The following is a 27,999-nucleotide window of genomic DNA, read 5'->3' as shown; positions in this document are numbered from 1 at the left end:
GAAAATTTCTTCCCAGAAAACCAAAGTGTCGAGTTAGGGAACACGAAGAAGTCACTAGGGGGTAGGTATGGTGAATAGGATGGATGGGAACCGGTTCAAAGTACAATTCATGCACTTCCGTCATTGTTATCACTGATGTATAGGATGGTGCATTGTCCTGGTGAAGGAGCACTTCTTTGCATGCCAGCCTTGGTTTTTTTGGGGGGCAGTACAAGTTTCAGTCGATCCAAAAATGAAGCACGTTAGGTTCCAGTTAGGGTTCTTTTTCTTTTTTTTTCTTCAAGTAATCTACGGGTTTATTCCTTGTGAATCCCAAAAAACATGGTCTTCATGGGTGCACTTTGACCAGTATTCATCCATTTTTTTTTATGGGTCCAGGTTTCATCGACAGCCACAGATCGGCGCAAAAATTCTTGCGGACTACGATTAAACATTGCCAGACATTGTGTTGAAACGTTATGCTGAACGCCCTTTTGGTCGACTGTGAGCAATCGCGGCACCCACCTCACACCCAGCTTCTTCATAGCCAATAGCACATGATACGATGCACTCACTCGTTCACGGATTTTTTCAGAGGCTTCCTGCATGGTAACCCCAGCTGGACAGCCGGAGCGCGCTTCGCCTTAGGTGCTTGTCCGGCCACGTTTAAATTCGTTAATCCAAAAGTAAATGGTCTTCAGTGATTGTGCAGACTCCGCTTCAAGTTCATCCTATTTTGTTTCGATTTCTGGCAGTCCAACCCTTTAAACAGAAATGTTTAATAGCGGCATCGAAACTCAGTTTTCTCCATTTTCAATCGCAGTCGACACACTGACCAATTCAAAAGTCTGTCAACAAGCTGTATGCTGTAGATTGCTGAAATTCTTTATATAGTACTTGGAATAATCAAGCTTATCAACCATGATGGCGCAACAAAAATGTTTCATTCTTTCTTGGAAGTTTTCCAAAACAATAAAGGATACTTTTATATTCTCAGACTGAAGTTTAGATTTCCGGTCTTCTTACGTCTCTCCTCCTTAATAGTAGTAGAGTCCTAAACACTTCCAAAATGTTTATATTCATCAGACAAATTTGTTGTTAACCTTGTGATCAACACTGTTTCGTCAGTATTCCGTCCTAGTCGTTTTAACCTGAATGCTAGAATTTGTACTTGAGCAAATATTGAACGTCCTATCTAGATTTCTGTCATCTTTAAAACTGTAAAACTCTCAAAGTAACAGAGCCTTCTGTTGGTCTCCATTCTTCTGATATATCTTCGTAACTGTGTCACACATTTCCTTGGACGTCAACCACGTTCGGATCTCCGGGAGGGGACCGCAGAGGAGGAGGTAACCATGAGAAAAACACTGAATGACCAATAAAAAGGTAATGTTCAACATTTCTAAGAGTTGGAACGTGGGATGTCAGGTGTTTAAATGTAATGGGGAAACTAGAAAATCTGTAAATGGATATGTAAAGGCGTAATCTAGATATAGTGGGGGACAGTGAAACGGAATGGTAAGAGAACAAGGATATTTGTTCAGACGAATATGAGATAGTATCAACAGCAACATAAAATGGTGTGACAGGATGGGGATTCGTTATGAAGAGGAAGGTGATTCGAAGAGCGAGTTACTTTGAACATTTCTGTGATAGGATTCTTCTCGTCATCGTCAGCAAACCACCGTGAACAGTAAGTCAGGCACTGGTGCCGACGCCGTAGGCAGAAACGAAAAGGTAGAGAAAGTATTTGAGGATATTGAATGGGTAATTCAGTATGTATAAGAGGTTGAAAATCTAATGCTAGAGCTGTGCAAAAAATTTCAAGATTGGGGCTGTGGGAAGAGTGGCTTAAAACATCCCAATCAAACGAAGTCAACAACTCTGGTCTTGCCTGAAGGGTGTGCGAAATCCCGTTGTCAGCATCCCGCGATGTTTGTTTTGTATGGCTCTACGAAGTTTCTTCGTGGTCTCACAAATTTTTGCTTCTCCTCTTTCCAAAAAATCAACGAGCAGAGCCCCTTTTCTGTCCCAAAACACTGACATCATGATTTCCCTCGCTGTTTGCTGAGTTTGCAACTTTTTGGTTGCAGGAGAATGAGTATGGCGCCACTGCATTGATTGACGTTTGCTCTCTGGAGTATGATGATAAGACCAAATTTCATCTCCTGTCACTATAGAGGTGAAAAAAACCTCGCCTTCAGTCTCTAAACGGTCAAGGAATTGCGAGCGGTACTGGCTCTGTTCATTCTGTGTGCTTCGTTATGCACCTTCTGCAACCATCGCGCACACAACTTGTAACAATTTAGCCAGTCAGTTACGATTGCATGAACCGTTCGTGACATGTTTGGACAAACTGCATGCAGGTCATCAATTGTCGAACGGCTGTCAGAGAGATGATGTGCCCAATTTTCTGCACATCATCATCATCATCAGTCACAACGGCTTCTGTCTTCGTGAATTTCCGTCCTTCCAGAATTGAAAATTCCGTACCCATTTCTTCACATGCTGACTTGATATTACGTCCTTTCCATAAACTGAAACCATTTCGCGATGAATCGCAGCGGCGTCCATGACAGCATTTACGTAGCAAATTACAGCGCGCGCGCGCGCGCGCGCGCGCGCACTTCGCACTTGGCGGGAGTCTGAATGAGAACGCTCATTTCTGACAGTCACCACAACACTAATCGATGAGTTACTAATTGTGGGGTACGCTCGTTTCTTCCGCTGGCTTCCCTCTACACGTCAGTGGTTTCACACTCCCCCATGGACATTCCAGGCTAAGGCACATGCCTTGTAACCTTAGTTTCCGGATAACCCTTGTACAACATGTCTAAGAACCTAGAAAGGACAACAAGAGCCAAAGACCACGAACAGTGCTCAGATTAAAAATGGCGTAAGACCGGGATGCATTTTTTCTCCTTTTGTGTTCAACCTTTACATAAGAAGCAGTCACGGAACTAAAATACAGGCTGCGTAGCGAGGTTAAAATTCAAAATGAAATAATTTCAACGATAAGGTTTGCTGGTACAAATAAAATGTAAAACCTCCAGTGGCACAGTTTTCCTTTCTCTGTCGAAATACGTCATATATAAACTATCACATTCTGCAGACGAAGATTGTGTCTAGAAACCACCAATGGATGCAAAGAACACTGTTTCAAAGTACAAGGACATATAGCAAAACAAAACCATTATTGCGGAGTAAGCCTTACAGCTTTGTGGAGAACTTTGGTTGAGTGAATGACAGATATTAATGTTAGATCAAATATTTCAAGTGGTGCACGAATCCTTTTAATTGAAACTTAAACTTTGTATTGATTTATGTAATCAAGTGACACTTTGAAAAATTTAAATGTAATAATTATGTAGCCAACAGTGGCAAAATTACACACAAATAACAATTTAGGTTGGTATTCGAAGACAGAGGATGAAAGGAATGACGGAAGGAAAATGTAGATTAGATTATGCAAGCACTGTTTGTTAGGCCTACATCTGTTGCATTTTGTAACTAAGTAAATGTTAAAGTAATACAATGATAAGGAATTAAAGATATGTAGGTAGACACACTCTTAATAATACAAACAGATCTATGTAATATCAGGCTGACGTGGGGTACAAACTGTTGGTTTTTGTGGGTGGATCTATGAAATTCTATGAGTAAGTCAGTTGTTCATTTAGAAAATATCAAATAATTGTGCAAATAACTAAATTAATTCATGGTAAACATGAAAGGGAGGAGGGAGAGGAGGGAGGAAATGCCATTCTCTGCCCCTCTGCCCCTCCCTCCCTCCCCCACACACCCAGTCCATTGCATCCATTCTCTTCTTCATATGAACCACGAATTATTTTAGTTATTTGCATGATTTTTTGATGTTTTCTAAATGATCTATTGAGTTGCCACTACACAGGACTTACTAGGGGGGGGGGGGGGGAGGGGGAGAACCAGTAGTTTGTACCCCATGTACCATAATATTAATAGATCTGTTTATATTATTAAGAGTACATCTGCGAGCACATCCTCAATTCCTTATTAATGTATTACTTCAAAATTTACTTTGTTATTACATGTAACAGATTTAGGACTAAAAAACCCACTTCTGACATAATGAAAACTTTGTTCTCCTTCTCTCACTCCTTTCATCCTCTATCTCAGAGTCGCAGTCTAAATTGTTGTAAATGTAGGCTTCCACGGCCAATCTAAATTGTTGTCTAAGTGTAATTTTGCCACTGTTGGCCACTACTGTAATACTTACTCCGGAAAAATGGTTTTGTTTTGCTATATGTGTTTGTACTTTGAAATTGTTTGTTATTGTCAATGTTGTTTGCACGTATTAGTTTTTATTACATCATGTTTGTTTGCACAGCCGTAGTGTGTAAGTACGCAGGTGATGTTCTACGACGCAGAAAGGAACTTTCCTACGATGGAGAAAGGAACCTGTGACCACTGTAGGTATTCTCTTTTAGTTCCTTTATTTGCATATGTACGTTCAATTTTTAGTCACAGAGCCACCTTCTAAAATAGTTTTTCGTTTCTCTACGAAGTTGTAACACATCTTAAGAGTTGTAGTACACCCATAATTCCACAAAATGATGGGAGTTTAAACCTTTAAAACATGTCGTAGAAATAAATTAAACAGTAAACAGTAAACTTCTTGTTACATTCAATATTAATAACAGTCACCGTAAAGCTAAACATAAAATGTCCGCATTTAAAGTCAAATATTAGCCTTAATTTGAGGAAGAAATTTCTGAAAATGTACATCTGCAGCCCAGCATTGTATAGAAGTTAATCAGGGATATGGGAAACCAGTAAAGAAGAGAATCTAAGCATTTGAAATGTAGTGCTATAGAAGGACGTTCAAATTTAGTGAACTGATAAAATACGGTGAGTTTGTGCCTTGCAGAATTGTCAAGTAAAGAAATATATTAAAACATGTCACAGTGAAGAGGGACAGGATGAGAGCTCAAGTGTTAGGACATCAGTAAGCTCCATATACTAGAGAGAGTTGTAGAAGGTAAAAATTGCAGAAGACAGAGATTGGAATAAATTCAGCAAATAATTGAGGATGTTGTGCATGTGCTATTCTGAGGTGGGTGGCACATGAGAGGAAGTCGTGGCAGGCCACATGAAACCACTCGATGGGCTAACACCCCCCACCTCTCCCCAAAATAGAATGGAACCATTTAAGATGAGCTGGGAGAAATTATTGGTGGGCAGCTATACCAACTCTACCTACAAGTATCTAGCAGAAACAATTAAAGTATATAGTACTGATAATAATGTGAGTACTGTGAAATATTTAACTTCCACAGTGAGAAACTTAATAAATGACTGTAACTAAAATTTGGTGTGATTAATTGTTATGGAAACTGCATTGTCTAGTCACATTAATGTGACAGGAGTGGATTAGCGTTGAAAATTAGGCCATTAGAGACAGAGCACAAGCTGGGGTAAGGAAGGATGGGGAAGGAAAAGTGGCCATACCCCTTTCAAAGGAACCATCCGGCATTTGCCGTAAGCGGTTTAATGAAATTATGGAAACCTAAATCAGAATGGATAAAGGCGAGTTTGAACTACCGTCCTTCTAAAAGCGAGCCCAGTGTGCTAGTCTCTGTGCTGCCCCGCACAGTCACATTAATGTAACCACCACCTACGTTCGAAGTCAACACGCAATAACCATTCACAGAAAATGTGTCGAAGGATGAGGAAAACTGCGCAGTCCTTGTTGTAATGCAGAAACAGAGAGGAAAACTGTGCAGTCCTTGTTATAATGCAGAAACAGAGCATTTTTTCTAATGTCCAAAAGAGCATGATCATTGGCCTTCAGGTCAGGAGTGGAGGCATTTTAGAAACAACTAAGGTTGTAAACCATTTGCTTGCTGGCATGGTTAAAGTGTACCGTTCTTGGCGTAATGACGCTATCCAAAACTTGCTCTGTAGGCAAACACCTTCCAACAGTTGCCAGAGTGATCTAGGCTGGAGGAGGGAGCATTATAGGCTGAAGAATGTTTTTGTGGCATTCTCTGGGTGATCGTGTCATCATGGAAGGCAGAGTGGATCAACACAAGTATGCAACTATCCTTGGTGACCTTATCCTCCCTTACATGTAGTTTTTTTTTCTTTGCATGATGCAATCAACCAGCGAGACAATGCAATGTGTTGCACAGCTTGTGGTGTACATGTGTGGTTTGAAGAGCACCAGAATTGGTTTACTGTACTCCCCTGTCCACCAAACTCCCAGTATTTGAACCCAATAGAGAATCTGCGGGACCACCTCAGTCAGGCTGTTTGCACCTCGCACCTTGCATTCTCAACCAAGAAATCTATTTCATCTGGCCACATCACTGGAGTTGGCATGCCTCCGCATCTTTGTTGGTACCTTCCAGAATCTCATTCATATTCTTCATGCACATCTCACAGTGGTCCGCACTGCAGGTGGTGTGTATTGAGCTTATGGCAGCTGCCACATTAATATGACTAGACAGTGCAGTGATTCTTAGTCATTGCTCAGTATCATACCATCACCACACAATACAAAAATTTAAAATTTCTATGGTGATGCTATTTGTACTCGATCCTGCCTCTACATGTGCGAGACAGACTACAAATGATAAAGCAGTAGCCTGACCTTGATTAATATTCCTGGGCAGATGTGATGTGTTGATACCAATTTCTGCAGAACAAATGCAGGCTTTTTGACCAAGAGTGGAAGATTTTCTGAAACAGCTAAGTTTGCATACTGGCATGGTTAAACTATACCATGCATGGCATGATGTTTCATGCTCCTTTGGACAGATGACCATTGGCCTATATGGTGTGAAGTGTCTTAAATTAAACACCCTGCAAAAAACATTATGGTCAGGTGAATGTTTTTGTGGTATTCCTTGGGGTATATTGTCATTCTGGGGAGCACAGTAGATGAACACGAGTATGCATCTATCCACCAGCAGAACAATACAATGTGTCACACTGCTCACAGTGTACACACATAGCTCAGAGACGCCCCAGATTTACTCAGTTGAGAGTCTGTGGGACCACCTCGATCAAGCTGTTCACACTATGGATCCTTAACAGAAACAGCAATCACAGCTGGCCACAAAATTGGAGTCAGCATGGCTCTGAATCCTTGTCGGTGTCTTCCAGAACCTCATTGACTCTCTTCCCGCATGTCTCGCAGCAGTCCGTACTGCAAAGGGTGGTTATTCTGGCTTTTGACAGGTGGTGACATTAATGTGTATATCAATCTTCTGAACAATAAAATGAGAGGAGCAAGCTGTTTTAGCTGCTTGTGATGCAAGTGTTCTAACAAAATTTGATGACAATTCAACCTTATTTTCAGTCAAAGAAGCCCTTCATTCAGCATTGTTCCACGTAAACTCTTTTTGTTTGTTTTTCATTGCTATGCAACTGAGTGAGATGACAGAGTATGCCATAAATTTCTTTCTACTGCCATAAATTTCTTTCTACTGCCATAAATTCAAATTAAATCACCATTGCCTATTGCCTTCATCATTCTTTCCTATGTTGTGTAGTCATTTACATTTCTTTTGCAATACACATTTTCAAGTAGTTCCTGGTTTCTAAAGACATGCCCATCATAGAAATCTGTGCAAAGACTTTTTTTTTTTAAATCATTGTTTCATTTTTGTATCTAGTTAAAAGTTCATTTCACCACACTGCATATAGAATAGAGGAAAATGCTGATATATTGTGTAGAGCTGGCACACCCTGTACTAGATTTACTATATTTTTCCTTGCTTGAGAGCTTGCAGATTTTATAGAATCATTTTTTTGTGTGTGTGTTTCTGCAGAGAGGTATAAGTGAAATTTAAGGAAAGTGTACAGGTTATTAGCAACAATCTGCATTGTAGCGTATACAGTGGTTAATGATAGCCATTCTTGGTTTGATGGTTATAAGGAACTGGGTGGTGCAAAAGTAATTAAACTGTCAGAATGCCATCTCCATGACAGCAAGGCTATGTGTACAGCTCTTGCTCTGACAAGTATGTTATCAGTAGATCAGTAGCACAGTGAAGCAGAACCAGTTCATAGTCAGTGATGTATCCGTATGACCATTTCCTTACGCTATTTATCTGCAGCTGATAAACTAATGTAAATAATGAATTCATGTCAGTAGTTATATTTCTGTCAGATGTTAATCTACATAGACAGGGAAATATTTTATTATCGCTGGGTTATTAGTGGTAGCACATAGTACACTTTAGTAAAAAGTGTACGCATGCCTCAAGATGAATGTGCATTTTTGTAACCACATAAGCATTTCATTAGCTTGTGAAAACCTTTGCTGCAGAATATTTGGTGTACAACCTGTAATAACAATCTACATAACAGTGCAGATGTGCTCTGTTCTTGTCTCAGTTTCAGTATAATAGTAGCAAAGAAAAATCTTTACTGCTTTCACTTTTTGTTGCAACAAGATACGTTACTTGCGTTTTGAATGATAAATCTTAAGCAAGTTATGCTTTTTACCATAAAAAGAAATATGTTCTGCAATTTGCCACTAATTCCATCAATATATGCATAAAAAGTGAATATATTAATACATAGACATCAAAAATGGGTTTGCCGTGGAGCTAATGGTGTAATAAATGTGAAGCACTGCAGTATTTACAGATCAGTCTCAAATTTACATCATTTTGGTGAACCAATGGCTCTATATAATACTTGGTTGAATACTGAAAATTGCCAGTGACAAATGCCAGCATAAGTGGGCTTTAAGTAACTTGCAATAAACAAACAAATAAGAAATGGCATAATGGAGTACATTTAAGGCACCTAGTGCAGAAAGGTACATGATATTAATGACATGGAAGACAAAACTGAGAATAACCTCACTCTCTTTCACAGATGATGCAGTTATTTATTTCCTTAAAAAAAAAAGTGCACAAATATTCACTTAGATCATAAATAGATTTGAAAGTGGTGTAAACATAAGCAGCTCACTTCAGATGTTCAGAAATGTAAAATTGTGAAGTTTATAAATAACAACAACAACAACAACAACAATAACAGTAATAATAATAATAATAATAATATTTTGTATCCTATGACTACCATGACTGCCACAGTTGGCAACACCAATTTGTAACAATTTGTGGGGATATGAAATGGAACGACCAATACACAGTTACCAGTATAGGTAAAGCAGTGGCAGTCTTCACTTCATTGGAAGGGTACTGGAAAAATGCAGAGATTACTTACAAACTGTATGTTTGACCCATATCAATTAGGAAGGGCAGCACATACAGTTGCTTGACCCACACGTGAAGACCGCAGAGATACTGAAAGACCTTAACTGGCAGACATTTAAAGGTAGAAGCCAACTATTCCCAGAAAGTATACTTTAAAAGCTTAGAGAACAAGCATTAAATGAGCAGTCTGGGAATATACTCCCAAGACCACTGCTTAAAAACACAAGATTAGACTAATTACTGTGTGCACATCAGCATTTAAGTAACCATTCTTCTTGTGCTACATAGGCATGTGCATTTAAAATTAGTAGTAGTCCTAGTGAGTGGTGCAATGAGAAGGGCTGTTCCTACTCTAGCTTACATCTTCATTGTATCTCCATTATCTAATGAAACAACAGCAAGTGCATCTGTCTCCAATATATTTCATATGTATAGTGGCATTCAGGTAGAATAAGCTCCATCACTTATCAACAAACCAATAAAAGAGCTATCCTCCAATTTGAATGAAACAGCTCCTTTACTGTTCCTGGTCATTAATTGTCTATTTATTTCCTTAATTTGATTTAGAGGTTTGAATATGGCATGTATGTTTTGTGTTAAGACTTTGGAGTAATCTGTAGCACTGTCTCAAGTTGTCACAGGCTGTTTTCCATGTCTTTTTAGATCACATACACAATCATACTTCATAATCCTCATTCCCTTACTGTTTCTAAAGTATGGTGGTGTATATGATTTAACACAACAGGGAAAGGAAGGAGCCTGTGTCAATGACAACAACACAAATCACTTCTAAATTTTGACACAACAAATACATGCCGTATTAATCCAAATAAATCCACCGGATGTTGGAGGTTTTAAAACTCCAACACACATTATGGAAATGAAGGACTAAATAAAGAAGTAAAACAAAGGAAAATCCAGGATGGAATAATGATGTATTGCTACTCACCATATGGCAGAGAGGCCCAACAAAAGACTACTAAACATGTAAGCTTTTGGCCACAGGGTCTTCTTCGGAAATAGATAACATACACAAAAATAAAAAATTCACACAAATGCAGCTCACACACCAATGACTACTGACTCTGGCTGCTAAGACCAGACTGCAAACAACTGTGTGTGGTGACAGAAACAGTCTGGATTATGAGGGTAAGAAGGTGGCTGGGGAAGGGAGGGGGAGGGAGAGCAGGGTATGGTTGGAGGATGGAAAACTGCTGTTGTGACAGCATACAGCGGTGAGATGGAGAGAGGTTAGGGTAGCCCGATGTAGTTGGTAGTTTAGATGGAGGGCAGGTGGGGGGAGGGAGTCAGTAAAGGAGAGAAGTAAACAGACTATGGGTGCACTTGTGGAACAGAAGGCAATGGAGGGGGAACAGGGGGACAAGATAAGTGTGTGAAGGAAATGGCTAATAAAGGTTGAGGCCAGGAGGATTATGGGAACATACGATATATTGCAGTGAGAGTTCCTACCTGTGCAATTCAGAAAAGCTGGTGGTGGTACGAAGGATCCAGATGGCACCAGATGCAAAGTAGTCATTAAAATGAAGAATGTTGTATTGGACAGCATGCTCAGAAACTGGGTGATCCAGGTGTTCCTTGGTCACAGTTTTTTGGTGGCCATTCCTGCAGACAGACAGGTTGTTGGTAGTCATGCCCATGTAGAACAAAGCACAGTGGTTGCAGCTTAGCTTGTAGATCACATGACTGGTTTCACAGGCAACCCTGCCTTTGATGGAGCAGGTGATGGTTGTGACCAAACTGGAGTAGGTGGTAGTGGGAGGAGGAATGGGACAGATCTTGCAATTAGGTCTGTTACAGAGATATGAGGCATGAGACCAGATATTGAGAACAGGGGCTCTGAAGGGATGGACAATTAGATTGTGTAGGTTTGGTAGGTGGTGGAGTATCATTGTGGGAGGGATGAGAGGCTAGTGGGTAGGATATTCCTCATTTCAGGGTGTGATGAGAAGTAGTTGAAATCATATCGGAAAATGTGATTCAGTTGCTCCAGTCCTGGGTAGCACTGAATTATGAGAGGAATACTCCATATGGCCATACAGTGGGACTATGGGAGGTGGGAGGTGACTGGGGAGATAAGGCACAGGAAATATGATCCTTACAAGGTTAGGAGGGTTATCATGGTCTGTGAATGTCTCAGTGAGACATTTGGTATATTTAAAGAGGGAGTGCTTGACACTGCAGATGCTATGGCATGGGTGGCTAGGCTGTGTGGAAGGGACTCATTGATATGGAATGGATGGCAGCTGTTGAAGAGGAGGTATTGTTGGTGGTTGATACATTTGATATGGATGGAGGTACTGATGTAGCAATCTTTGAGGTGGAGGTCAACATCGAGGAAGGTGGCTTGTTGGGTGGAGGAGGACCAGGTGTAGTGAATGGGGAAGAATGTGAGGAGGTTCTGGAGGAATGTGGATAGGTGCCCTCACTCTCAATCCAGACCACAAAGATGTCATCAGTGAATCATGTGACAGGTTTGGGATTCTGGGTGGTTGGGAAGGAGTCCTCTAGATGGCCCATGAATAGGATGGTGCCATGTGGGTGCCCATTGCCTTACCCCGAGTTTGTTTGGATTTGATGCCTTCAAAGGAGAAGTAATTTGAGTGAGGATGTAGTTAGTCATAGTGACCAGGAAGGAGGTTGTAGGTTTGGAATCCATCAGGCATTGGGAAAGATAGTGTTAAATATGGGCTAGGCCATGAGCATTAGAAATGTTAGTGTAAAGGGAGGTGGCATCAGTAGTGATGAGCAGGGCAGCATGTGGTAAAGGAACAGGAACTGTGAAGAGTCGGTGGAGGAAATGATTGATATCTTTTATGTAGGAGGATAGGTTGCGGGTAATAGGTCGAAGATTCTCTCAGTGGGGGTGTAGTAACTGGCCACAATGGGGTGTTTCGAGTGGTTGGATTTATGGACATTAGGAGGCATGTAGAAGGTAGGAATATGTGGAGTAGTAGGGGTGAGGAGAAAGTGACTCTGGGGAGGGGTTCTGTGATGGACCCAAGGATTTTAAGAGAGACTGGAGATCTTGCAGGACTTGCTGCCACAGTGACGGGAAGTATTGTACCATTATTATGTCTTTAACTGATCCAAGTAGCAGGAAATATTTCTCTGCTGTCATTTCTGAATTCACTTCATGTCTAAATTGCATTGACATAAGTATTTATATTCACTGTTGCCACATTGCTGTGCACATAATACAAATTTAATTTAATTTTAAGGGGGTTTAAAATAAAGCTTTAATTCTGTATATAGCAGAGAATGAGAAAATCCGTAGCAGAATATGTACAATGAATGAAGTGAACTAAAAATAGAAATGTCTGGAAGACTAACACTGTCCATAAGAATACTTAATACACATTTTATGTGAGTAACAACTGAGAATGTCAGCAGGGAGTATTTCAGTATCTTAGTAGTACATGGAAAACAGGAAAAGGTAATGTTTGGTATGTAAATACTATTCATAACATTATACAGAACATTCCTTTTCCAAAGTGATTTTGCAAGTATTGACCCCTTTCAGAAAACCTCTTGGTGTTAGAACTTTGCTAACTGACCATGTTCCATTAAAATTTTCATGCCTTAGCATGGCTCCTGGAAAAAATATTTAAAGCCATATTGTGTTAAAGACACTGAAAAATTACTTCTACAATAGATACAAGGAAAATACAATGTAGACTAAACATACAGAAACGTATTACTTATTCAGTTTCCCCGATATAGCATATAATGCCACTGATTTGTGTACATTTATTGGCTGAGTAGAAAATGATAAAGAAAAGATTTAGTTTGAACAGAGGCATTAGACCTAAAATAAGATTGACAGTTTTTTTAATCAGTGCTTCCATGTTGAATCTTCCTCAACTCCGATATTCTTTCAGTCTTAATTGTGTGGATGAGCAATATGGAGGAGTAGTGCTTATCAGGTCTGAGGGTCATAATCATTTTGTTTTTATTATTTATGTATGCTCAGTAGAATATGTTATCTTGGTTTCAGCAACAGCTTTGTGGTCCAGCACAACCATTCCACCCCTCGTTCAACGCATGCGTGTGCTCAGACTGTTGGCAGCTAACAGTACGTAGCCCATTAGAGGCTCCAATACTCCTGCATGAAGCTCATGTTTGAGGATGTTGTGGGGACTGTACATATGTTATTTGTTCTCAGCTAACTTTTTGTGCCTTATCTGCCAGGGGAATCTTCCATCAGGGTCTTCTCAGTTATGAAAACTATTTCCTCATCCTTATTCAGATTATATTAACTTCTCATTCATGGAAGGAGATTTATGGAGACAGTGTTGAAAACGAAGAATATCTCACACTTGTAGAATTTTTGCTTTAAGACCACAAGTAAAAGTGACCTTTTAGCTGTTAATTAAGAGTGGCTGACAGTTAAATGAAGTGTCTTGTGTCTGCATAATGAACAAGATTCCAAGCATGACTAATAACTACTTCTGAGATAGTGACTCTATGGGATTTAAATTATCTTCAATGGTGAATGGAATAATGGAACCCTTCTGCGCATTGAGGAAACTGTTGTTGAAACAGTGTAAAAAGAAGCAATTACAGAAAACATATTTATCACATTAAAGCTGATAATGTGCACAAAGGTTTCATGTTTACATGTGGAAACTTCATTGTGCAAGGACAACTTAGACATCTTTGAACAAGTATTGCAAAGTTTTGGCCTTCTGAATATGTACCTTCCTATCTTTTTATACAGTGCTGCATGTCAAACAATTCTTGTGGAATTACCACATTTTGCTTTCTTATGGACAGTCTCAAGAGTGCTAAATATTAGGCACAACCCTCCTGGGACTCAAGAATGATAACAATAAATAGCTTCTTTTGCTTGTATGGAGAGGAAGAAACCACATCTGACCACATTTGTGCTGTGACTGATGTTCAAAAATATCTTGTTCCAATACCTTCTAAAATGTTAAGTGTTCTGACAGACACATACTGTAACAAGATATCTTACCCACCCATCTTGAACCACTACTAATAGATTCTTTCAAGAATCTTAACATGATGTATTAAAAGCAACCAGTCTTTAATTACTGTCCTATTACCCTTAAGCGTGATTGTGCTAGTGTGCAGTTGACGCCATTGCTCCACTACTCTCCGTGCTGTCTTTGCTCTCAATAGAGGAAGATCTTTATACTTTTTTGCCACTTCTGTTGCGGGTAAAATTGCTATAGCCATATTAAATTATTTATTAAGTTGAATATGAATGTTCACTCATTAGACTTGAAGCTATCAACAAGGGATTTCATATTGACCCCGTATTTCTAGATTTCCAGAAGGCTTTTGACATTGTTCCTCACAAATGACTTGTAATCAAATTGTGTGCTTATAGAATATTGTCTCAGTTATGTGACTGGATTTGTGATTTCCTGTCAGACAGGCCGCAGTTTGTAATGATTGATGGAAGTCATCGAGAAAACAGAAGGGATTTCTGGCATCCCCCAGGATAGTGTTATGGACCGCCTACTGTTCCTTACCTTTATAAAAGATTTAGGAGACAAACTAAGCAGCTGTTTCTGGTTATTTGCAGATGATGCTGATTTTTATCATGCAGTAAAGTCATTAGAAGATCAAAACAAATTGCAAAACGATTTAATTTGAATAGTGCCAAAATTGGCAATTGATCTTAAATAATGAAAAATGTGAAGTCATCCACATGAGTGCCAAAAGGAATCCATTAAACTTTGGTTACACAACAAATCAATCAAACCTAAAGGCTGTAAATTCAACTAAATACCTAGGAATGATAGTTACAAACAACTTAAGTTGGAAATAAGACATACAAAATGTTGCGGTGAAGGTGAATCAAAGACTGTGTTTTATTGGCAGTACACTTCAGCAGCTCTACTGAAGAGACTGTCTATACTGTGCTTGTCCATCCTCACTTGGCATAGTGCTGTGCAGTGTGGGATCCATACTAGATAGGATTAATGGAGAATACCAAAAAAGTTCACAGAAGGGCAGCACAGTTTGTATTATCAAGAAATAGGGGAGGGAGTGTCATGGACATGATACAGGATTTGGGGTGTACATCATTAAAGTAAAGGAGTTTCCCCATTGTGGCAGGATCTTCTCACGAAATTTCAATCACCAACTTTCTTCTCAGAATGAAACTGTTTTGTTGACTCCAACCTACATAGGGAGAAATGATCGTCATAATAAAATGAGGGGAATCAGAGCTCACATGGAAAGATTTAGGTGTTTGTTTTTCAGCCCACTGATGGAGAGTGTAATAATAGATAATTAGTGTGAAAGTGGTTTTATGATTCCTCTGCCAGAGACAGCCGTGTAGATGTATAAGCAGATGCAGAATTTATTATTGAAGTGATTAGAATCCATACTATCCCAAAGCATTTCGCTCATACCAAATGTGCACAGAAGAGAACAAACAGGCCTAGTGTGATTGGTTTGTCAGTTAATATGTAATCAAAGACAGTTTACATAAGTGGATGTTGGAACAACTTCATTATCTCTAGAAGAACTGCTTAAAATTGTTTAAGAGCTTTTTACTGGGGACCTTCAAAGTAAATTCGCCATAAATACACTTTAGAGGGAGGAAAAATACATGTTAACTGTAACACACAAAAATATCCATGATAATTCAGATTTGTCATTCCCGTTATATGGTTGTAGTGGGTGTGTCAGCTGGGTGTGCTGTATTTTAACAAAGGAGAATTCTTTTGTGTCTTGTAAAGACTTGTCAGTATCCTCTCAGCTAATGTGGTCAGAATAGTTTGAAAGACTCTGTTTCACTGATTGTGCACAGTTCTTAGTGTGTCTTGACTTGGCCCTTTCATCATAAAAAAGATAAAACCACATAAAACAGTCTTATTCATTGCATCAAACTCAATGATTGTGTTATTAGTAACACTACTTACCTCAAAGATTCAGTAATAGGCAGTACATGTAGCATAGGCCCTACTGAAGAATCAGATTTTATATGTTCTTTTTTACTGTCAATACTTCATCTGCTTTATGTCTCTGATTCGTGTTTTCAACATTTGAGACATACCCCTACCACAGTGCATCTTGCAACATGTGTATTGGTTTTTGCAGGTATCTCCATTGCTCAGAAATAAGTGAATTGATTATAGTGAAATATTTATCCAAAATAGGAAACAATGAAACTTCCACATAATGCACAATGCAATAAAATGTGGAAACATCTGAGGGATTTAGTATCTGACGAACTCTGGATTCAGTTCATGAAAATGGTTTTCTCAATTGTGTATAAATAAAGATTAATGTGAAGTATAGCTGAAAACACCAAATTGCTTATGTTGAACTGTTTTGAGCTTGTCACCACCAAAAAGTGGTGGTGAGCTATCAGCGGTATCATAACATTCCAAAAATATTACAAAGCATGTGGAGAGTCATCTTAGCAAAACCATTCACATTTATTACGCTAATGCCAACCTTTAAAAACATCCAAAAACCATTGAAGAAGAAAGTGAAACAGGTTTTATGTTTCCCAACCAGTCCTATCACCCAAAAATTTGTAAAGAAGCAGCATTTAGAAGCTTAGCAAATAGTCAGTACTGTTCCAGTGAGTGCAGCAGATAGGGTAAATGACCTAAATATTATTAGACTGATAGCAATAAATAATGGGTAAAATGTGAAGATGGTAAAACATCTTAACAATAGGACTGAGAAGAAGCAGAAATAGCAAGGGAAAGAAGATCGCCACTATACCATATTTTGATAAAATTTCACAGGAGCTCAAACACTTCTCAGCCATATAATGTCCAGGTGGCATTCACAGCAAAATACTAACTAAGAAATAGTTCAGAGCATGAACTTGGAAACAGGAGAAGTAAATTTGTACAGGTTGTTGTTTACAAAATACAATGTGCATCATGTGAAGTGAAAAATATATAGGACAAACATGTTGGAAATTTTGGACAAGATGTAGGGAGCATGCAGATGGTTTTAGAATGGGCCACTTCAGCAGACCAGTGGTAGCTGAATATATGAGACTAGTCATCCCATGGAAAGTACAGAATAGGAGTTACAGGTGGTATATGTAGATAAGAAACGAAAGAAACTTGACCTGCTTGAACTTGAAAGAGGAATTCACTGATTTAAATTTGATACGAATTTCTTAATATACAAACTGGTGAAAATTACTAAGCCTTCTTCAGTGGTTTTGTGTATCTTTTTTAGATTGGTGTTAGTACAATAAATGTCAAAGGTTTTGCATAGATAAGTTAGACAGTCAGATTATGGGAGCTTGGAGTTTGACTCCTGGAATGTGTTGCTGGGGTTATAGTCCTAATGTTAGTGGTTGTATGCTAAAGTCTTTATAACAAATATTTCTTGGATTCTTCTCAGGAGGAGAACTTTCAGGGTTGTGGAATGTGTTAAGCTATACATTGACCAAAAGAAGCAGTTGATGTTCCTATGCTTTATTTGTGCTTACACAGGCTAAATTTATTGTAATAAAATTTGCTGCAAAGCCATATTGTACAAAAGAAAGCAGGGCAACACTTTTTTAGTTACAGTGAATAGTTGCTACTTACCTATATTATTACAAACAAAACAAAAATTCAGCAGGAAATCAGCTAAGAAGCAAAGCAAGTGTGATCCATGTATTATAAAATACTGACCACCCACTTGTTCCCTGTCATTAGCAAGTGTCAGCATGATGAAAACTAATTGTACACTATCTCTGGGAATAGTTGGACTGTTCTTTTTATCTCAACAAAATTGAATGTTTTTATTGTCATCATGAAATGTACTGAAACTGTGTCAGTGAACTGTTTTGTCTGTAAAGGTGGTGTGTTTACTTTTCTAAACACACATTTTTCCAATAAGGTAACATTTAAAAATTTGTGGCCCTGTTTTGATAGCTTATATCATTGGATCAAAATTGTCTGCATCTTTGTTTCTTCCACTTTTTTCTAATCAAGTTTCTAAAGAATTGTCTTGTATTTCCAGTTGTTACATTTTTATAGTGGATTTTTGCCTTTTTATTGAGTTTTATTGAAAAACAGTGTTACGAAAAGTTTTACACATTTAAATAAATTTGGAAGTACATTAGGTTGACTGTAGAAGCTGCACAAGCAACTAGTTAACTGTTCCAAAACTTACATTTACTTAATACTTTTGATCTGCTTTAGTAATCTAAATGATATGTTGATGTGTAAATGTCTGTTAGGAAGTAAAGGTTTTTTTCATCTCAGTGCCTGGAAACTACTGCCATATGGAAAGGAAAAGAGTCTGATTGTAAAAGAATCTCTTTTCAGTGATAGAAAAATATTAATTATGGAGAAAATGCAGCAATTGAAACAAATACTAATCCTGTTAACTTAAAGAAAATGTCAGTCATACTTCCCTAAAGACCATATAGTTTTGAGGACAAAATTAGGAATGAAGTTTTTAACATGGAAAGTGTTTTAAATGTATCAAAGGAAAAATCTGTTGAAAACAAATTATGAGACAGAATTGCAGGTATAAAAGTGATAAACTATCTTTGCTTTTGGATCTATTAGTCCCTCCCATGGCGAGGAGAGAGGAAAGTTGAAAAGGAATGGTAGGTCATTCAGAATACAGAATGACAGGAAGTCACCTGTAGTGGGAATTTGGGTCACTCTTACCCTGGAGTCCGTGTGACCCACTCTTCTTTGACAACTTTTACCAACCTATGTCTCCTTCCTCTTTGAGAAAGGAAGTAATAGTTCCAAAAGCTTTGTTAGGGTCATCACTTTTTACTTTTATATGTGTCTGTTGGTTGTCTTTAGCATTGTGCCCCTGAAGGTAGGTACTAAAATACTGTAAATTGTTGCTGTCACATTATGTCCATTTCTTTCAGCCTTGAGAACATGATGGCCTTATACACGATGATGATTAAACAGAAATAAAGTATTAAAACTGAAATATGTTTCTGTTTCTGACTTACATTTTCATTCCTCTAAAAATCAGGCTGATTCACCCAGCATTGAAAATAATAAGTGGGTCCTGATTTCACACAATAAAAAAGGAAAATGTCACTCATAGCAAGGTTTGAGCTGTATGGAGTGCCATTGTTCTTTTGGCCAACCATTATTTTGGGTGTAGACACACACAGCTCAGGATATTCTTACTAGCTGTCTTGAGTAATAATTTTCAAAACAAGTCAACTAAACTCCAATAACAGTTGTAAAAATGGAAAAAGGAGTTGACTTCAGTGTTTCGATAGACTTCTATATTTTGTTTTAGTTTGTACATATATTGACTGTGATTGCTAGACTATGCAAGTTAGCTTTCACATTGTAAACCTGGAAGCAGAGCCAGTTCAAGGCCCAAGCTGCTGCTTGGGGTGCCAAGCTGAGAGATTTCTATACAGGACATATCACAATTGTTACTGGTTACTTGGACTGCCAAGCTAGAAGGGCACCAAAGTATATCATCTGCATATGGTGCATATAAAAATTAGTAATGGAAACTGATGTGTCAAAGTGTGAGGGGGGGGGGATGGGAGGGGGATGGGGAGGGGTAGGAGGTGCCAAATGGTAAGTGGCTTATGTGGAAAAATGTTTTAGAACTGGCCCTGCCTGAAAGCAGTTATGATGAAATTGAGACAGGTATTATCATGTTTCACAACAAACAGCTGATCTTTGCAACAATACAGAGCTATTACAAATGATTGAAGCGATTTCATAAATTCACTGTAGCTCCATTCATTGACATATGGTCACGACACACTACAGATACGTAGAAAAACTCATAAAGTTTTGTTCGGCTGAAGCCGCACTTCAGGTTTCTGCCGCCAGAGAGCTCGAGAGCGCAGTGAGACAAAATGGCGACAGGAGCCGAGAAAGCGTATGTCGTGCTTGAAATGCACTCACATCAGTCAGTCATAACAGTGCGACGACATTTCAGGATGAAGTTCAACAAAGATCCACCAACTCCATTCGGTGATGGTATGCACAGTTTAAAGCTTCTGGATGCCTCTGTAAGGGGAAATCAACGGGTCAGCCTGCAGTGAGCGAAGAAACGGTTGAACGTGCGCGGGCAAGTTTCACGCGTAGCCCGCGGAAAATTGGCTCATGCCACAACTGGAGACCGACAGCGCCGACTTCATCTTTCAACAGGATGGTGCTCCACCGCACTTCCATCATTATGTTCGGCATTTCTTAAACAGGAGATTGGAAAACCGACGGATCGGTCGTGGTGGAGATCATGATCAGAATTCATGTCATGGCCTCCACGCTCTCCCGACTTAACCCCTTGCGATTTATTTCTGTGGGGTTATAAGAAAGATTCAGTGTTTAATCCTCCTCTACCAAGAAACATGCCAGAACTGCGAGCTCGAATCAACAATGCTTTCGAACTCATTGATGGGGACATGCTGCACTGAGTGTGGGAGGAACTTGATTATAGGCTTGATGTCTGCCGAATCACTAAAGGGGCACATATCGAACATTTGTGAATGCCTAAAAAAACTTTTTGAGTTTTTGTATGTGTGTGCAAAGCATTGTGAAAATATCTCAAATGATAAAGTTATTGTACAGCTGTGAAATCGCTTCAATCATTTGTAATAACCCTGTACTTCTATGCCTCCACTCAACAAGATGCCTCCATTCAACATGTGAAATGATGGTTACTGCACAAAACTGTGTAAAGATTTCATTGCTAGGGAAATGATAAATGTTTTTGTGTGTGTGGCTGGTGTTATCTGGTGCTCTCACCTTTCAATGGGAATAGAATTCACACTCTCAAGAAATGCTGTAATTCTCTGCCTATGATGCTTTAGTGCCATAAACAAATTAGTAGTGCCAGTAATAATTGTGTGCTATTACATTCACAGCTGATACTTAAACAGCTGTTGGTGGTCGGTGTATAATAAAAGTTAACGGTTACAATTTTTTCTTCAGTTCTGTACTCTATTATACTATCTGTGACTCTAGTCCTAATTTAGCTACTTAAATTTGAGTAGAATCTTTCTCTGTTCTTTCTGTCTTTACCTTTTGGTTTTCACTTGAATGAAATTTGAGCAGGAAGCCTTCTAAAGCTACAGTTGGGGTTTGGTTGCGTACTCCTTTGTGTCGTATTGTGTATCTAATGTTCTTTCTACTGTCACTTTCATTCTATTTCTACAATCTAACAAAGGAGTCAGTGGTTTTTTCATACCAACAATCTCACTTTAGTTCATTGTCAAGCAACAATGAGTAGTTCTCTACATGTTCTCATTAACCTCAGAGACAATAACTGAAGAAAGCATTTGTTTTTCTTTTTGAATTAGGAAAAACTGTGATTTTTTACTGCTGCATGCTTTTCTCCTGTCTCCGTTAGTTTTGTAATTGTAAATAATTATTGCAGATAAAATCTTAAAAGTGAAATGGCACGAGAGAGGAACAGTTGTGGATCAGCAATCAGTTTATTAGCTTCTGTGCAGTAATTAGTTTCATATGAACAAAATAAAAATAGATCATCTGTACTAAAGTGTCTGTAAAGCTGATATTGTTGGTTATTATTATTATTATTATTATTATTATTATTAGTAATTTAAAATTGGACTGAGCATACACACCCATACTTTGCATTAAAAATTAAGTATCTCTCATCTCATCACTTTTAAAACACAAGATGCAAGTTACCTAATATCCTGGATGTGGCCATCCAAAAAAGAAAAACATTTTAAAACTCCTTAGTCACTGCTGTCTCTTCCCATGGAAAATGCTGTCCTGCACTTCAACTACACAATGTTCTGCTACTGTTAAGAAAAAAACTTAAGGACTTCTTTTTGGTATCCTTATAACTATTCCCTCAAAAATTGTCATGTATGACCTTTGTTCTCTGACAAACAATGAAGTATAATATCAGTTCTTCTCCTGGATATACTTCTTTCTCTTTTCACTTCTCAGACACACATTTTTCCATCTCTTCATTACTTGCATAGTACATTATTCAACTTTCTCTCCCTCTCTAACATTTGTTGCTGGCTTGGAACACAAAGTAAATGTGCATGCCTAACTGATCTTCATTGTTCTAATTTCAGCTATTCTAATTTTCTTCTGTAGCTATAATTTTAAATTAAATTATATGTGCTGAAATGAAATGATACAGTCATAATGTTGTGAGAATAAATAAATTAATAACGTATTCAGATCGCAACAAGAATTATTTGATTTTGATCATTAAATTAGCTGACTTATTTTAAGCTCTCATTTTGTCAGTTGATAAGAACTTCTCAAATGTGAAAAAGAAGGAAAAAGATCCCTACCATGTGGCGTAGCTAACATCTGGTTGTAAAATATGTTACACTTTCTGAAAACATTGAACAATATTTGTGAAGAAGGAAAAGTGCATAACCACATATATGTTCTAGTACAAATATAAATCTAAAACTGCTCTTGTTAGTACGCTATAATGCTGATGAAGTAGTAATGGTACTTTTAGTTGTTTCCTTGTTATGAGGAAGTTGCCTACATCATTTACAGCAGACTGTCCATGCTTGTTATATAGTAAAAATAATAAAACAAAGGCTGTCATGTTAATCGATGAAGTGCTGGAGTACTAACGTTGGCATTCAGCGGAGAGGGGGGGGGGGGGGGGGAGAGAAACACTGATTAAAGGCTGACTTTTAATAATAAACACTCTTCTTTCTTTGCAAAAGACAGTGTTTTGCATTATATTAGGAAATCTCAAATTTTGAGGATATTTTCTTTTTGTAGCTCATTCTATGGCATCTACAGATAACACTTTGAGTGAATGACTGAATCTGTATAATTTTCACAGCTATGCAGCTCCAGAGGTCACCAGTGGGGAGTATTTTGCCACAGCATGGTGCCAGTTGGATTCAACCACTCACTTCTCAGTCTCTGCAAGCTTGCCAGCAAAAGCTCAGATTACAGTCACTGCAGATGGAAAGGGAACGTTTGAAACTGAGGCAGCAAGAGATTTTCAGACAGGTATTAGCATGTCATATTTCACAATTTTAACACTAGATTGCATGTGCCCATAAACACTCCTTGAGCGCAAGTGTGGGCTATGTAAGTAATCCAACAAGAAATTATGTTATTTAAAGATTAGGACATAATTTAAAGAGAACACCTTGTATAAATATGAAACATCTTTATTTTATCATCTTTACACATACAATTACTGAAATTTAACTTTTTAACTACTGTAAACAAAGAAGTAACAAACTCTTCAAAAATCAATGTTCAAGCACCGGTTTTGATGATGTTCACATAATTTTAATTTTAAAGAGAATACTTATTAGTGTCCAGATTTCTGATTTTTTTCACAATCATCTATATTCAATTGGCATACATTCAGGTCACAAGACAGCCTGATGATCGCTACAAATGCGTCTCTTACATCTGCTGTGATTATTAGCTCAACTACAAAGAAAACAACAGACAACTCCTCTGTGAGTAAGTGTAACAGTGTACATTGATTGTTCTGCAAGTCCAAGAAGTAGTCTGCCTTTCAGTTTCATAGCTCTGGGTATGTTTTGCTGTGATACTCAACACACAATAGAAGGTCTTGTTAGCGCGAATCCAACTTCTTCTAGGCAGTGATGGCAGACGACTTTCGTTTCAGTGTTGCTCATCTTATATGTCACAAGACCACTTATGCCTGCCATATTGACGAAATTGTAAAACAGTGTGAGAAACCATTGTTGGCTGTTTCAAGTAACCTCTTATCGTCTACACTTTTTGTCAAAAATATCGACACCACACTCTGTTTGGTTATAAAATGTGATTATTTCTGGTTTTCTAGCATTACTACTAGCACCGTTGGCTTTTTCATCATTGTGAAGTGTAGAAAAGAGCAAATCTTGCCTTTGCACATCACTGACTAGTGTGCAATCAGGTTGAAACCCAAAAATGGATTCATTGATTTCTCGGGTTTATGTTATTTCGAACAATTCAGGTATCTGGTTTATTCTTTCTTAGTGTTTCTACAATCATAATCTTTTGAACTGACAGTTCTTTGCATTTAGGACACTAGTAAACCAGAGATATTGCATCCCAGGCCATATAATGCACTCAGAATATGATGGATGGTATAAGGCACTTCATTTGATTCTCTAAATGGTCCTCCTGGTGGCATGCCTATGTAAATCTCAAAATTATAGGCATATGGATACTTGATGTCCACCACCATAATCTTTGTACAGAACATTGCCGGTTTGTTTGGCATGTACATCATGAAACCACAGCATTGGAGTGCAATATTTATGTTTGTAATTTGGCATATTGCAGCCAGTTGTTTGTTTGCTTGATGAGCCTGCCTATCTCTTACATAATCAGAGTGGAGAGCTTGCAGTAGGAATTGAAATCTATTCTCTGACATAGTTGTATATACTACTTCAGTGCCAGTACCTTTCGGACGATTCCAAAAGTCCTTTAGATTTCTTCGCCATTCACAGGAAGTTCAAATTATGAATAAATTCCTTTAAGTACCTTTTATTTCTGTCAGATCAGTATGAGATGCATCTGTGTCTCTTTGATAATTGCTTTTTATGGTGTCAATGTAAATGTTTGTCAAATAAATGATAATGTTCCATACATCACCATTGAAAAATTGCAGAAATTGTACAAGAGCTGTTGTAGCATCTTTAGCCAAATCTATTGGTCCTGGTGGATGAGTCAAAATGTGAGATCCGTTCTAGAAGTGGATGGTGGGAACAACCTCCATTTCACGCCATCACGAGACTGAAAGGTAGACAAAGCCAACAGGGGCATATCTTCATCAGCATAGTCTTCCTCAGCTTCCTGTTGTGTATCAGACTAGAGAGGAGACACAGGTGGAAAATTTTGTCCCACAAGCCCTTTTTCCTCCTCACTTTCACTCAAAATGTCACCATCTTCATCATCTTCCAGTAGCCACCTCTGAATCTTTCCATAAATCTTATTTTTATAACCCACCATCTAAAAATACAATATAAAGAATAAGAAATGGCTCTAACTGCAAAAATGTGTACTCACAACAATACTATAAAATGTGCAATGCTTTTCTGGTGTTTATTACAGTAATTGTATCATATTTATCTCAGTTTCACAACTTGTGCAGTCAGAAATTTAACTTCCGAAAATACTCGCAAGGGCTAAGAAGTAACCCACAGACTTCGTTGATGAATTATTTACATGTCGTTGCTCCATGGGAGTCAGCATGTTACTTGGGAGAACTGGGATTCTCCCTGAAGAATACACAAAACGGCGGCATTGTAGCATGCTACTTGTTGAAAATAAACAACTGTTTTACTCGCTGGGCTACCCATGTTGGCTGCATGTGTACTCTAGTGATAGCAAAAATTACCACAAACACTACATCTGCTTTGGAATAAATATTTCCTCATTTCTCACATATTTCAATGGTCATTTGACTATTTCCAGATATTCTTACTTCCTTGTTCGGTACTTCTATGATTTAAGGTGGGTTGAGCCAACAGATATCAAATATTGGCTCTGACTTGTGATGTAATTTTTTTGTAGCATGTACCAGCATGTGTATGCAAATGAAGATATAACATAACACTGACAATATTTCATTTTACTTCTACGTTATTTTTTGGAATATAAGTTGTGATAACACATTAATCTGTAGCCTAACACCAGGTCTACATTAGGTTTAAAGAAAAGATTGTGGATTAGTGAGACATGTACTTCATGCATTTTGGATTTTGATGAGTAGTTGGGGTATGCTATTTTGATGATGTCATGGACTGAAGTGGATGGGCGGTATCAGCATAGGCAATGTTTTTATGCTTTATGCCTATTATATTAAAAAGCATATAATACCTATCAGATATATCAAGACAGAATCAAATGTATTGCCCTTATGTTTACTGGATTTCTTGTTAACTTAAAAATAGATAAGTAATCTACATTTGCTTTGCTAGAAATAAATCTCTGTACCTTATGCTTCCCAGGTATGCCTTTCAGTTCAAGCTTGGTTGCTTAGAGGTAGTGACTATGACCTGAACCAGACTTATATCCTTAATCAAGAAGCCAAATATCTGATATTCAAAATGTCCAAATAAAGTTCAAAGTCATATGTATTCAAATAACATTTAGTTGCAAGTTTTATTATATGTTGCACACTTAGTGATGACACACATTTGTTTATTTTGGCTGTATGCATGATAATTCACTGAAAACAATAACAATTTGCCTTATTTTCAAGCAGATGTGGTAATTCTGAATATTAATGAGAAGGTTAATCTAAAATAATTATTAATTTAGGTAATTAGAACTATCTCACTAAATAAATAATTCCATAGTGTGCAATTAAATAATGAATGGTTGGCATAGTCCATATCAATTCAGGCTGGCTAGTAGAAAGTCTTACCTTCATAGTCTCAGATGTTATTGAATTTAGCATGTGTTAAAATGAAGGACTAAGTAAGGAACACTTATATTTTTATATTCTCCAAAAAAAATTTCTGCTCCAAGATACAGCCCTCCAAAGATGACACTGTACATACCATTTTCAAGATTCGAATTGTGGAAAAAATTTTAAAGTGTTATATCTGTGGAACAGTTCTAAATATTTTGTTGGTGTTTCTTTTATTTGAAAGATAATTGCTTTATGATTACAAAGAAATCCTCCATTTGGACTTACCTGTCAAAGTTCTTTTTCTATAGTGTTCTGAAATTTTTTTATAATAATGGAAAAAAACTTTTTTTCAAAAATGCCAGTCCATAAAATTTTGATTTTTTTTTTTTCTGTTGATTTGTACCATATAGTTCTACATTCCCTGAAAAGGAGAGCTGCCACTTTCAGGTTGAACATGTTTTATAATAAATTCAAATTTTTGGCATACATAAAACCTGTTTTATTACCACATTAACACATAAAAGGCTCATAAAAATCAAAACCTAACCTTATTTAACATAATTTTAGTTTTGAAAGATGAGTAAGAGAACCATTTTTCAAACATTTTAAATGGTTCCAAAATGTATGTGAAAGGTTGAAAGACCTAAAGTTTTCAATTTATACAACTTTTGTGCACTCTGTTTTGTACTGAAATTAGCCAGTCAGTGAATGAAAAATTTGTTCTACTGCTTCAGTATCTTCCTTTGATATAGAGTGATGTCTTCTTGTTGAACCAATGGGAACTGGAGCAGTTACAATCTTCAAAACATTATGAACAGGAAGTGAGCACTGATGGCATTGTTGCTGTTCTTCAGCTGGAAACCTGTAACCAATAGCTGGTCCATGTGGTAGCATAAAGTTCACTACAGTTTCGTTTAACTCATAACTGGTGTCTATAATTTCTGCAATCCATGAGTCACAGTCATACACACATGTCACAAACATCCCCTTTCTCAGGTTGTGAATCTGAATATTATCCTGCTGCTTCTGAGGTGTCGGCCAAACAAATGAAATTTCATCTTTCTTGCTCCTTAAAGTGTGTGAAATGTGAGTTTGCCCATCACTTTTGAGCCCAAGAATGTATCTTCTGAATTCCTTTCACAGGAGTAGTTTGATTGGACCATTCTTCTTTCTTCTGCTCCCAAAATTCTTCGATTTCCTCTTTGGACAAAAGAATGAGGGCTGTGGATGTGTAAGATTTCATGACTCTTGTAAAATCCTCAGCATTGTGAATTGCAGCTGTATTTGGTCTGGAAAGATAATGTTTTGCTGCATGGTGCTTCAGCAGGCCTCCTACACCACCACAAGGCCCCTTCCCGTGACAAGTAGCACTGTATACCCTGTCAGCTGGCACAAGTGACTTACTCAGTTCAAACAGCTGGTAAGGATTTTTAAAATGACTAGGAGCACTATCAGAAATAACAATCATCTTCTCTGCCTCTGTTTTCAGTCG

At 37.9% G+C, this 27,999-nt stretch overlaps 1 protein-coding gene across 3 annotated transcripts in view; it reads left to right on the top strand.

Annotated features, from left to right (window-relative positions):
* The window catches only part of LOC126190790 (transcriptional coactivator YAP1), a 347,592-nt gene that overhangs the window by 296,303 nt on the left and 23,290 nt on the right, over positions 1 to 27,999 (top strand). For 2 of the 3 annotated variants that reach the window (XM_049931358.1, XM_049931349.1), the window contains one exon: positions 22,956 to 23,128. In XM_049931358.1, coding sequence (XP_049787315.1) covers positions 22,956 to 23,128 — 173 coding nt within the window. Of the gene's footprint in view, positions 1 to 13,209; positions 13,288 to 22,955; positions 23,129 to 27,999 lie in introns of all 3 variants that reach the window. The other variant, XM_049931340.1, reaches the window with a different exon arrangement.

This window comes from Schistocerca cancellata, chromosome 1 (assembly GCF_023864275.1).
Source record: "Schistocerca cancellata isolate TAMUIC-IGC-003103 chromosome 1, iqSchCanc2.1, whole genome shotgun sequence".
In the NCBI taxonomy this organism is placed as follows: domain Eukaryota; kingdom Metazoa; phylum Arthropoda; class Insecta; order Orthoptera; family Acrididae; genus Schistocerca; species Schistocerca cancellata.
This window is presented reverse-complemented; position numbering and strand designations above follow the sequence as displayed.